The following is a 13,766-nucleotide window of genomic DNA, read 5'->3' as shown; positions in this document are numbered from 1 at the left end:
TTCACATCTTTTCTCAAGGAATATTCTGTGTTGCTGAATCCATGATAGATGAGATTAACCTAGCCCCGGAAATTACGTAGTTCATGAGGACTCCATTGACTGGGCCTATGCGTAAGAACTCCGGGGCGTGGCCTGTGGCCTCTCTCTGCTTAGTGGCTTTGGCCCTTCAGCACGGTTCTGACAAACTTCACGGAAAGCCAGTGCAAGAGAAATAGGACCTCAGTGCTGATGATCATTATTATTCTAACGCCTACCAAGATAGTAAAATAGCCAGTGGGGACTTTTTGTTGAAGTTTACAGACATAAGAAATAATCAAAACCATTTTATTTTCTTAACAGGTCCAGTTCTGGCGGTGATTTCACTCCTGACAGAAGTTGTCCCTCGAAAGCAAACAAGCACTAGGAGAAACAGACCTCAGTAGGTAGGTTATATTTTTCTAACGGAACTGAAATTCCTCATAACGTTCCTAATTTTCCCATTATGTACAGCGGGGTGAACGTGGCTCCAGGGGCTAGGCCTGGCTCTCTGTGATGATCATCAGCCTCTTTTACTGAAGTATGTCTGTTCTTGAGGCTAAACTACACCAAACATACAAAGCCGTCTCTCTCTCTTAAAAGCTATTTGAAATTGTAGATATCACGTTTTTTCCAAGATTCTATTTTCCTCTCTCCAAATGTGATTTGCCCACATGTGGGAGTCTAGATGGTCCTAGACTTTTGCTAATACAGTATTTTCATTCTAATCCTAAGTAGAAGAATGTATGTAATTATGAGCTTTATGAAACGTTTGGCAAACAAAGGAAAGAAAAGAATGTTAACTAGATAGGTAGTTTTTATTAGATTGCGATCCGAGTAATAGGAATTTTAGAGGACTAGTTTCAAAATTACACACCTACAAAAATTTTCATATTCCACCTGCCGTGAGGTATGGTATTACAAACCATGGAACATTAGTGGAGAGTCACTAAAGGGTTTCTTAGCTGAGCTGTGTAAAATATTGCCATCTCTCTCTTGTAAAAGGTAGTCCTGCTTTTAGGGTGGAGCTATTTCAGAGTCAGATGGAAATAACACACACTGTCCACATAGCTACTGTGAAAACCGTAATTCAGAGAGATCCTTTATTTTGACACAGTTGGGCATTTTTCAGCTATGAATATACGTTTGTAACTAACAGGTGATGTTCACATGAAGCAACTTTGAAACCTTCTAATTTCTTAATGGATGTCTTCCCCATCATACATGGAACTGTTTCAAGGCCATGAGGTTGACCGACCTTCTCAGTAGCTCCCAACAACCTACTATTCTTTAAAAGAAAACAATGCTCGTCCGCTAAAATATAGAAGGCATACAGCATTGAACAATGTCTAAAAAAAAAAAAATAGCAGAAGAGGGCTGAGGAAAAACACAGCATTGCCTGCTAGTAGAATGTCACTGCTTTAGCAAGAATAATAAGAGAACCAAGATTCACTGTCATAACAAAGACCTTCACTGTACTGAACTAAAAAAGTAGCGCGTATGTTGTTACGGAATGTCACACCAGGGCTTGCTTTAGTATTAGGTTATAGGCAGTAACACTGATCAGATAGTGCAAACTAGGTCGAATTGCGTTTCACGGGGGGTGGGGGGTGAACAGAGGTGCAGATGCTCAGTAGGATACCATTAAGACATAAAATGGCAAAAAATAAATATCAAAACTTTTATCAGTGTAAAAAAGTAACTGGGTTATTGTATAACCTAGAGTCTGGCAAAAAAGGCCTCAAAAAAGTTCTCAGTCTTCAGAAGTTTTACAAATTAGGCGCCTGGCAGGTCGCAGTCACACCAGAGATTCCATGCTCTCGGCAGGGTCCGACTCGTCCGCAATGAGAACAGCACCATTTTTGTCCACTGCCATGGGCCCGTTTCCGTTTTCTTTCGTGCTGACCAGGCTGAGCATTGCTTTATAGACAAACTGGTATTGTTCCTGAAAAACAAGAGGAAGGCGGCGTGAGCCAGAGGGCAGCCGAGTCCTTTCATCTAAGGCAGGGATACTAATTAGAAATGTAAGTGGAAAGCATACGAGAGAAACAGGAATGGACGTTTATGCTGCCTGCAAAAATCACATGAATCCTTTACAACCAAGACACGCGCTTTCTTCACATCCTTTAGGTTTCTGCTAGCTTGGAACTACCTCCCACTGTCGAGAGTCCATTAAGGTAACAGGATATCCGCCTGTTGTAACTAGGGAACCCTATACCCTAGAGCAGTGATGGCGAACCTATGACACGCGTGTCAGAGGTGACACGCGAACTCATTTTTTTTGGTTGATTTTTCTTTGTTAAATGGCATTTAAATATATAAAATAAATATCAAAAATATAAGTCTTTGTTTTACTATGGTTGCAAATATCAAAAAATGTCTATATGTGACACGGCACCAGAGTTAAGTTAGGGTTTTTCAAAATGCCGACACGCCGAGCTCAAAAGGTTCGCCATCACTGCCCTAGAGAGCAGAGTTTCTCCACCCAGACGACTCTTTGTTTTGGAGGTCTGCTTATTCACTGCAGGATGCTCAGCAGCATCCCTGGACTCACTGGACGCCAGAGCACTTCTCTCCAACTCCAGTTGAAACAACCAAAAGAGTCTCTCGACGTTGCCAAATGTCCCCTGGGGATGGGGAGGGGGGCCAAATCACCCCCAGCTGGGAACCACTGCTCCGCAGCCTGAGTTCTGACTGATGTTGTATAGTCTTCATGAATAAGCAGAGTACTTACAATGTCTGTGAAAACTCCAGGCCTCATAAGATTGATCATTTTTGCAACCTGGAAAACATCCACGGCGTTTTCATTCTCTAGTTGCTGGGACAGGGTGGTGAGGGCACACAGCATTCCCGCTGAAACCGCTCCATACCTCGGGAAGAAAGAAAATGCCAGTTCAGATCTACTAAGGGGCTGGCATGACCCTTGCATATTTTCACAGAAGCTAAGTAGGCTGTATTGACACTTCCGCTAAAACACAAAAATGAATGAAATACTGGACGGGGAGAGATTTAGAGGCTAAACCTGGGATAAAGATGACATTGCTCTATGAGTGTAAAACCTCCCAAACTGGCTTTATCAGATACTTAGCTTGATGTTTAAGATGAAAGGAGAAGTTCAAAATTAGACTTTGGAGAGAGACAGAAGATCTGATGCCTGGACGGGTTAGATAATATGGTCGGAACAATGATATCAGAACTTTAACTGTAAGCCATTGAACAAGTAGAAAGGTGAAAGGCTCTACAAGTGTGTGTGTTTTTTGAACAATCCCAAACAGCTAAATTGAACTTACAAAATGTGAATAAACATGGACATACAATGCTCAGATGCAATCAGAGAATTCTCAAAACGAGTTCCATGTTCAGTATTTTGGGCACAAAGCTTTCTAAATGATGGCATCTTCTGTAAAATTCTTTGAAAAATATGGTTCTCTTTGCTTAAAAAAGTCTTGGGAGAAGGAGACTTTTCCCCAGGCCGGCAGCTCCATTTTCCTATGAACTGTGATGCAGTTTCCACACGAATGATGAGCAAACAGAGGATTAAGTACTATTGTTCAAGGTGGTGTTTCTGGTACAAATGAGACTAGAACTTAGATGCCCTGTGTGTACTGTTCTGTTAAAAACTATTAAGTATGCAGTTTCTGCATTATTCTTACATGAAATGAAAACATTACAGATTTTTACATCTTTAATCACTCCAACTTTAGAGGTAAAGGATCCACAGATTAAAAAAAAAAAAAAAAAACGGTTGCAATTTTGGATGCAGCCTTCCGGATGTCAGTATGTCAGTGCATTTCAACCAGCTCATTCTTTCACCTGCTACAGGCGTACCAGACTCACTCATCGCGCAAGGACGGACATTTAGGTTACATGTGTATCTTGCGTGCATCAGAAGAGGAGCCATGTGGAGAAGAGCTGGGTCACAGGTATGCCTGTTTCCGTTTTCAAGATATTGCCAATTTCTCTCCCAAGTGGTTGTTACTTGTTTACACTTCTCCCAGCATGAGAATATTTGGTTTTTCCTCATCATTTAATTTATGTATTTATTTTTTGGTTAATCCTCACCCAGTTAGAATGGAAGGGAGGAGTGGGGGAAGAAAGAGAGAAAAACATCGATGTGAGAGAGACACATCAATTGGTTGCCTCCCATACCCACCCACCAGCTGGGGGTCGAACTTGCAACCCAGGCACATGCCCTTGACCAGGAATATGACCCTTTGATGTGCGGGCCTACGCTGTAACCACTGAGCAACACCAGCCAGGGCTTTCCTCATCAATTTAAAGTTCACTTCTTTTGCCAATCTGGTGGGTGAAAAACTTACTATTGTTTTAATTTGTATTTCTTATCAGGGAAGTTGAATATCTTTTTGATTATTGACAATCTATATTTCCTCTTTGGAAACTATTAATATACTTTGGACATTTCTCTAATAGGTTTGTCTCTTTCAAATAGATTCATAGAAGTTATTTTATATTACCTATGGCACATGTTGCAAGTATTTTTTTCCAATCTTTAGTTTCTGTTCACATTGTTTGTGGTTGTTTACGTCGTAATGAAGTTTAGATGTTATCAAGTTGATCAAATTCTCATTTTTGGCTTTTTTGGAATCTTGTTTGAGAATGCTTTCTCTAGTCCAGTATTTTACATTGTTTTCACATTTTATGAATTCATCTGAATTTTATTCTGGTTTTGGTGTAAGGTTCTCATCCTTCTGGCCCTTTAAATACAGTCCCTCATGTTGTGACCCCCAACCATAAAATTATTTTTGTTGCTACTTCATAACTGTAATTGTGCTACTGTTATGAATCGTAATGTAAATATCTGATATGCAGGATGGTCTTAGGCAAGCCCTGTGAAAGGGTCATTCGACCGCCAAAGGGGTTGCGACCCACAGGTTGAGAACCGCTGGTGTAAGGTAAGGTCTGATTTTAATTATTTTTCCCATGGGTAACTAATTGCTCCAGCATATTTTTTAATGCTTTCAATTAGAATTTATAGTTTTCTTCATAGTTTTGGCTAATTTCATTCTGGGTTAACTCCTAGTGTTTTAGAGTTTGTTACTAAGAATGGACTCACGGCTTTTGTTTGGTTTCAGTGGATAAAGTTGATTTTCACATGGTGAACTTGTATCTGGCCACACGGCAGAATTCTCTTTAAGATCTAATTATCTGTGAACTGTTTCTCTAGGTTGGCTACATCTTTATCTGCTAGTAATGCCAGTTTTGCCTCTTTTCAACCCTTAAGTATTTTGCTTTACTGTGTTGGTCAGGACCTACATAGTTTTGTACTCTAGCACTACAAGGATACATCATGCTATATTCTTTAACGGTAAAGCTTCCAAGTTTTTAATATTAAATAAAAATGGTATAGGTTTTTCTGATAAATAACACTGATCAAGTTAAAGAGGATGCTTTATACTTGCAGTTTGCTGATTTTTTGTTTGGGGGCTGGGGATTATAAAAAGGTGTTATTTTGCTTTGCAACATCTATTGATTTTTTAGCAATACCGTTAATAGTAATGTTCTAAATTCACTGAGTTTTTTGGTAATATTTAACCAGCTCTTCATTCCCAGAATCAATCTAACTTTTTCATGATGTATAATTCTTTGAATATAACACACTGGTCGTGGCATCTGGGCACTAAGAGCTAAACTCTGACTTACAGTGGAAGCACTCAGGTCTTCTCTCCAAGTCTGCTCACTTCTTATTTTGAGCTTAAAATGCTTTGTAAATTGGCGTCACTGTTCACAGAAGAATTGACAAACGCAACAAAAAACAGATGCCAGGCTCTCTGGCGAAAATTCATATCGGGGTACATAACCTTGAATTTTTGTAGGTCCTCACAGTCTGAAGCATAGTACCCACTGTGTGCCAGGCACTGGGCTTCACCCTATGGAGGCTGGGATGACAAAGTTACCACTGCTGGTCTCAACAGTCATGTGGACAAATAGTTACAGTAGCTGATAAATAGGAATGGCTCTGGTAAGGATGTGATGTTTATAAATGATTTTGATGATCACCTCTGAAATGAGTGAGACGTTTTGAACAGTGTGTTGAATGAAGGGGCGCTCAGAGGAAAGAGTCTGTGCAGGGAAGGTGGCCTGCCGGAGGATGGGCTGGCAGCTGGAAGAGGAAGTAGGCCAGACTGAGAGAATTTGTGCTGTGCTGGAAGGGCTGGGAGCAGCAACCAGAGGTGGTAGATGGGGCTGGCAGGAAGAGGACAGGTTTGGTTTCAGATAAGCTACATATAGGGGTTTGTAGGCCATCATGAAGGGATATAGGTATGGAAAGGTAACTGGCATTCAGAGTATTGCACTAGCGCTAGCAGCTGTTTAAAAATTTAATGTTGTTCCTGAGTCATGTGGAAAAGTAATTTCTGTGGAATCGCTTATCACCTAATGATGGTGGATGGAGAAATGAATGAACACACTGCTTTAGGTGGTTTTCATCCCCATCACTTATATATTTGTAGACCCATTGGTTTAGGGTTAACTTTATCTTTTCTTATTTAGGCCTAAGAACAGCTACCTTTGATGATTCCAGAGGTGGAATAAAATAAAAATCATTGAGTAATACACCCAAAAGCTGAATATAAGTAAATGAATGAAACAGTTCTGCTAATACTGTTTAAGTAGGCGGTGGTGTTTTTTTCTTTTCTCCTTCCCTTACCATAAAACTAAAAGATTAAGTGTTTTACTGATTTTAGGACAAAATCCCTTGGAGTATTACTATACCATCCAAGTGAGCCTTAAAACTTGGGCAGCAACATTACAACATTATGATTTGGCCTGGATTAATAGGAGATGGTAACACTCAGAAGTAATTTAAAAATGATTCACTTTAGTGGGAGGAAAAAACCTTCTAGAATCAGCCCTAAATTTATCACTGCCTACCCTAAAGTTTCATAGCCAGCAACAACTACCCAGTGATTTTGAGGCTGTCTGTGTGCTGTTTTTATACACTGTTGGTGGTTTTCACACGAACTGAAGTTTGGACTATAATGCTCTTCTAATCTTAATTCTTAATCTAAGTCAGGCCAATGTTCTGCAATAGTCACCATTTCCTAAGGAGGCAGCCAGTAAAATAGCTTCCTTTAGATAGAAGAGAACTCTGGATTTGAGGTAAAGGTGCTGACCTAGGTCAAAAATCTTTGTGCCCTTTCAATTATATCATAAATTCAAGAGCCGGGGGGAGGGACAACGTAAGCTTTATTTTCAAACTGACTAATACCTATGCTATTGAAGTAGTTGATAATTTAATGAGTATGATGGATGCATTGAGAATTTGCTGGCCAAGAAAGCTAGATCCCTGGGAACTAAACTAGAGATGAGGATGTGTAACTAGTGCCATGTTGGCTAAAGGTTGGTGAGGTTCTATACAGCTGACTCGCAGGTTTGTCCAGATATCCATACACCATGAGGCCTGTCTGGGGCCTTTCCCTCTTAGTGAAGTGGATGGAGCTGGGTCTGAGCACTGCTTGTACCTTAGAATCTCTGAGCCAGGAGCAACTTCTCTTTGAGACCTACATTCTTTACCTTTAAAATCCCAAAGACAACTCTAAACTTCAAAGCACACTGTAAATTCTAGTAGTTTAACTTTACTGCTAATCAACTAAACCATATTTAAGAAGGTTTTTTCCCTAGATTTCTTTGAAAATTCAGTGTAGGAGTGTTATAAAGGTAACTATCTAAACATAGATAATTAGTAATTTAACTGATTTGTGTTATTGAAACAAAACCTTGGAAAGCATGTGAATCTATTGTTCTGGGCTCAGATACAGGACTTGCCCCTTTCTAGAGCACAAATTCTAGAACCTGAAGGGTTTGACACGTTAAAGTGCAGACAGGACCACAACACCCTGCACAGGTACATGTTAGAAATGACACAGAATTGTCCCTGAGAGGGAACGGGTGTCTAAAATGTCTTCCCTTTCGCTTCTGGAGCAATGCAACAGGTAACCGTGTGAACTTGAAACTTAAGAAGCAGATACATACTCATCGTGGACAATGGTGGGGCCATCCCTTGTCAAGGCCTCTTCCTTGATGACGTTGACAAGTTCAAAGGTACTGCTGATGGGGGCGTCTGGGTTAGGCCACTTGGGACACTGAAAGTGCCGGACTTCCAGGACGTAGTCATCCTACAACAAGACCACAGGGTTCATTTCACTCTACCATCCGTGGCTGAACCTGCTCCTGAGAAAGCACTTCTTGCAGCTAAAGACCAAAGCGAGCAGCTCATGACAGTGAGACAGTAGAATCCTATTTTGTTCAGGCAAAAATTTCATGTGACAATTTTTCTCATCTTTAAAATTAAAAAAAAAAGAGGAAGAGCTTAGGAGATCATAAGCCAGCTCCTCTCTTACCTGCCCCTTAAGAAGGCAGTTACAGCATGTCAAAATACTGTGTAACCAAAAGTCTTTTCATCACCATCCCTGCAACACACCGCAAGCTTTCCATTTCTGATGGCAAAGAAAACACTGAGTGCTAGAATAGTGTTTGCTCCAATTATGTCAACAGACTCATTTGTATGTGCTCACTCGGAGGAGCTGGTTTTGTTTGGCAACTATGGGAAGGTGAAAAAAGGGGAAGCATACATATTTAAAATTAAGTCATACTCACATGCCTAAACCTGCCTGGAGGGTGGTAAGTTACTTGTTACTTAGGCCAATCTGCCCAAATATAGCTATTACTCAGCACTGAGGGTTAGGTTACCTGTGTAGCTTCCAGAATAAAGTCGTGGATGATGATTTGTTCTTCGTTAGAGAGGCACAGTCTGTCTTTGCTGATAAGGGTGACGGTAAAGGCCTCACAGTTCATGGATTCTTCTCGACTTGGCCAGTACACAAACTCATCTTCTGCCTGTGGGAACCAAAATACATACACAGATAAAATCCTCTGCAGTGCTGTCAAACATTTGTGTATGAATTTTCTCTTGCAAAATGATTTCTTATGTTTGCCGTACCTCTCATCTTTTAAATTAGGTTCATAGAATTATATCCTTATCTAATCATGCTGAGTTCATTGGTTATTTATTGTATTCTATCGTAAAACATACGTGATCATAACCATTTCTACCAATGCTCACCTATATCACTGTAACAACCAAAATGCATCTATGGAGGATGCATTGGCCGCAGCTGAGAAGTGCTCTGTAATATAATTGTCATGGAAAAGGAGATGGGATTTAGGTCAATTAATTCTAAGCTATTATTCATAATTGCTTAAGCAACTACGACAGGCTAATTGTCATTTCCTATGGATTATGTTAATAATAGTTCACAGTTGGTTAACATTTTGCAAAGGACTTTAATAACATTATCTATCTTATCTAATGACTGCAATATACTGGTGAGGTAAGGGGTTTTTATCATCTGCCTTTACAGGACACCAGAGAGGGCCATGAGTTGGCCAAAATCTCTGATAAATGTTAAGGGACAGAGGCTGTACATACATAGCATTTGGCTGTAGGTACACAGTGTTCTTTAAAAGAAAAGTTAGTCCATGCTGTTAGGTTTCAAAAGGGGATAACACAGAAAGCCTTTTAGCCTTGAATCAGGCAAGCTTTAAAATGTTCATCTATTTTAAGATTAAAAGTAAATATTCAGGCTTCGTACTTGAATTCTATCCTTGAAAACTATGGAGACCTAAAAAAGTTGATTGTTGCAGGCTGAGCAATACAATGATTTTGACAATAAGCCCTCCTCCCTTTCCTAATCAGTTCCTATGACAAACTAAACTTTCTTTGGGCATTTTCCTGAAAATGCTAAGATACCGCTAGTGAAGTCAGAAATAATTCTGAATAGTGTTCAAAACAAAGAGGGTTTTGTTTAATATTACAATGTTGCATTAGAAATGAGCCAACAGTCCAATAAGACTTATCACCCTTTCAAGTTTCAATACAGCGATTGCCAAGTACATTTTTATTTTTAAAGCTCAGCATAAGGGGAAGCAGATTAGCGATTGAGTTCAGGCTATACAAAAGAGGTCTGTAACTGTCAGGGTTTCAATAAGCTTCACCCAAAGGAGATGGAAGTCGGGCCCTTTTAGCAGATATTAAAAACAAGGTAATTAATGATGGACAAGGCCACTAAATTTAACCAGTATGCACAGGCTAAGCATAAGATTTAGGGTTGGATGTGATCCTGAATAAATTAATGTAGTTGAGCCTTCCATTCCATGGCTGCAAAGTGGGAACAGTAAAACTACCTATCTCAAAGAACTTTTATGAGGACAACATGAATAGTAAATTATGGAGTTGGTCTAATGGCTGCCAGAGGGATTTAGTTATGGTGAAAGGTGGACAGAGAGAAACTTTTGAATACAGGTAGTAAACGGGAATAATGGATCATCTTGAAAGACGGAGAAAAACAAATGCTACTTGTTAATTCAGTAGGCACCCTGGTCTCATGCTTGTTTTGTGACAAAGATGTCCAGGCACCTCTAACAGTGCTTTCTCCATTAGGAGCCAGTGACGTTTGGGCTAGTCACAGAATTGTGGTCTTGTAAAGTTATACTAGTAATAAACAAATAGGAGTCCAGAAACATTTTTAAATGTTTTGTTGTTAATCCTCGCCCAAGGATATTCTCCCCACTAATTTTTAGAGAGAGTAGAAGGCGGGGGGGGGGGAGAAAGAGAACCATCAATGTGAGAAAGATACATACACTAATTTTTAGAGAGAGTAGAAGGCGGGGGGGAGAAAGAGAACCATCAATGTGATAAAGATACATAGGTTGGGTGCCTCCTGCACACACCCTGACCAGGGCTGGGGACTGAACCCAAGGCCCTTTGGTGCATCAGCCGATGCCCTAACCACTGAGACCCACTGGCCAGAGACGTGGTTTTTAGGAAAAACTACAATAAATGAATCTGACTTTGGGCCCTGGAGCTGAGAGTACAGACAAGTGTGATGCTACTGCAGCCCCCCTACGCCTCAGCGACACTGAGATGACGTGGCCCAGGGCAGTTCCTATATCCTCACTGTCTGCAGACCACGTGTCCTCGCGTTTGGTCCAGCCTCCCCATACAGTGAGCTTTTGGGTACATGCTTTTGGTGACTGTCCTCTGTTAAGTGAAAATAAAATACTAATTCACCCAACAAATGATCGTTTTAACAGCCCTACATGCCTCCAAATTCCTCATGCCAACAGAACAGACCCCTACTGCCAGCTAATTTGAAAATTTACACTCGGCTTTCAGCTTCTCAACTCGGTTGCCATTCGATGGTGCGGAAGCAGCCTTGGTATTCTGAAGCCGGAGCAGAATGCGATAGCGAAGAAGTTCCCACTCACTGGGCACCCAGTCAAATGCATGTCACCCAGACCAGGGTTCAATCACACTGTTCTTTCCTGACCGAAACCTCACTCATCCGACACTCATGAGGCAGATCCTCGTGTTGTTTAGACTTCATGTGCTCACATGTCCTTACAGTAACCTCTGAACCCAACTAATTCTGAAAGGAAGAGATCTAAGCACAACATTTAAGCTTATCTATGCCCACTTGCTGGCCCTTCTCTTACGTAGTTTAGAGAGCTCAACAGGGAAGGACTAAAGAGAAGAGAAAGAGGTCGTAGCTTAGGGAGGTTCTTAAACACCTTTAAGTGGGAATGGGAGAGCCCTTCCTTCTCTCCTTCCCTGTAATGGCTCTGCCTTACCGATGGCAGGGAAAAGCAATGTGTTACTACTTTTTATACAGTTTTTTGGGGGGTGGCTGGGAGATACCTCTATGATGTGGCTGGGACACACACTACAGCAAAAATGATTGAAAGTATGAGCTCAGGCTACTCAGGATTAAATCTTGACTCTGTTCATTCATGGATGCCCTTGAGCAACTTACTTCCCTCAGTTTCCCCAGCTATTAAATGAGATAATAGTACCTCTGTTATGCAACTGTAGAGGAGAATGAATGTGTTAATAACCAGTGCCATCCCAATAAGTTAAAAAAATACATGGAGTGATAAATACAGCTACATTCTCAAAACGTTAGCTGCTATTATTGTTTATAGAGGTCGGTGAAGGTCATACATTAATGAAGTTAATAAAAAGACCTTTTTCAAAACCTGCTGTGCACTGCCATGCACAGCGCAACTGAGGGGCAATACCACCAGCATTAGAGAATCAAGTAACGAACTGGCAGGGAGGGTGACTGAGTCTACACCAGGAATGGGAGCAGATTAAAGATGAGAGGTCTGGGCTCCTCCCTAGCACCTACAGACACAACACAGCCCTGTGATGCTTAAGGCCGCCTGGCTCATTAGCATACAGCAGATGTGCTTCACTCACCAAGCTCTGGTTGTCCGGCAGCATGACAATGATCTGCGCATTGTGATCCCAAATCATCCGCCAGAAATCTTTCGTAGTGTGTGGCAGAGGATGCTGGGTGATAATGAATTCATTGCTCCTGTAATAGCCCTTCAGTTAGGAAGACAAACAATTATGATTATTTTATTCTAACATTGCAGTAGTAAAACATATTCATGAAATAAGGTAGCGCTGTTTGGACCGTACTGAAATAATTGAAAAAAGGCATTCAGTGCATTTGGCTAATTTTTAAATGCACTTCTGCTAACACGTGTAGACAATTTTCTCTCCATGTACAATTCATTTCTAGTTGCCCCTGCTGTTTTTACTTAACGGTAATTTCAACATTTAAAGAATTTACAATAAAATTAATTCCTTAACAAGCACTTTTTTTAGTTGAAGTGTTTTTGTACCCCCAATGCTTAGGGGTCTTTTGTTAGAGGTTCCAAGACACGGAAATCTCTCCAATTTTGATTACACATTGAGAAATTCTTTGAAAAATGAAATCAATCACATAGGTGGTATCTGCTCTTTAGCACCTTTCAGTTTAATTGACTTTATTTATAATTAATGGTTGACTCTCACCATGATGTAAGAAGCATTAATGTAATCTGTTCCTTTCATTCCAGGCAACGGTGCAAGGCCCACTCGAGCGCGCTCAGCTGTCACATGCGAAAAGAAAACACCACATTTGCCTATTACACACATGGAACCAACAGCACGTTCTAAAATTTACCTGGTAACATCCTCCTGGCTCCCCTTTCTTTTTAGCCAAGCTAAAGTGTTATCAGCTTAGCAGGATGTAAAATGAAATGCGCTACACATTCCCAGGACATAGGCGGTGTAGGAACATTTTACTGTGGGAGACGTTTTCACAGCACATCACGAATGCTCTGTACAGAGATGCAGGTTTCAGATCAAGTTTATTCTGGTTTCACATTCCTACAATCGCACCACCATATTTTACTTCGCTCTTTTGCCATCCCCTTATCCATCTCTCTCTCCCCATGAAGGGCTTAAAACACAGTGGCGTTTCCCAGGAGAGATCGTCTCTCCAATGATCGCCTATGCCCGTGTCCCGAGTTATTTATACAAAGATCACCACCTAGCAACAGTGCTTTGGTCTCAATAGGCAGAATACTTCAATGGTATAGTCACCACTGTACAGGTTCATCTTGGGAATCCAAGTTTTAAAGGCGTGTTCATGCCACAGTGATAACGGATAACACTTTTTTTTTTAGTTACCGCATGGCAGAAGTAAGCTAGTTCCTGCACTTTGAGGTGAACTGAAACTAGGTTTCATGTCATGCAGCCGCAGTGACTTGCTGGCACTGAGAGCCAGCCCTCCCCAGTTTGATCAAATGGCCTTTGTTGTCCTGCGCATCACCCTCCCCGGGGTGGTATCCGATTACGTATCAGTGCTACGGTAATCTCCAGTGGAAAAGATACTAACACA

At 40.9% G+C, this 13,766-nt stretch overlaps 1 protein-coding gene across 1 annotated transcript in view; it reads right to left on the bottom strand.

Moving 5' to 3' along the window:
• Positions 1–814: 814 nt before the first annotated feature.
• PTPRG (protein tyrosine phosphatase, receptor type G) overlaps positions 815–13,766 on the bottom strand; it is a 531,589-nt gene continuing 518,637 nt past the window's right edge. The window contains exons 26-31 of the mRNA XM_015558213.1: positions 12,896–12,972; positions 12,293–12,421; positions 8,725–8,871; positions 8,008–8,150; positions 2,750–2,885; positions 815–1,960 (exon numbers count right to left, since the gene is read on the bottom strand). Of these exons, the coding sequence (XP_015413699.1) occupies positions 1,814–1,960; positions 2,750–2,885; positions 8,008–8,150; positions 8,725–8,871; positions 12,293–12,421; positions 12,896–12,972 (779 nt within the window). The 3' untranslated portion in view covers positions 815–1,813. The remainder of the gene's footprint in view (positions 1,961–2,749; positions 2,886–8,007; positions 8,151–8,724; positions 8,872–12,292; positions 12,422–12,895; positions 12,973–13,766) is intronic.

Source organism: Myotis davidii, unplaced genomic scaffold, assembly GCF_000327345.1.
Source record: "Myotis davidii unplaced genomic scaffold, ASM32734v1 scaffold189, whole genome shotgun sequence".
Taxonomy (NCBI): Eukaryota; Metazoa; Chordata; class Mammalia; order Chiroptera; family Vespertilionidae; genus Myotis; species Myotis davidii.
The sequence above is the reverse complement of the archived record's forward strand: the minus strand, read 5'-3'. Positions and strand labels throughout refer to the sequence as shown.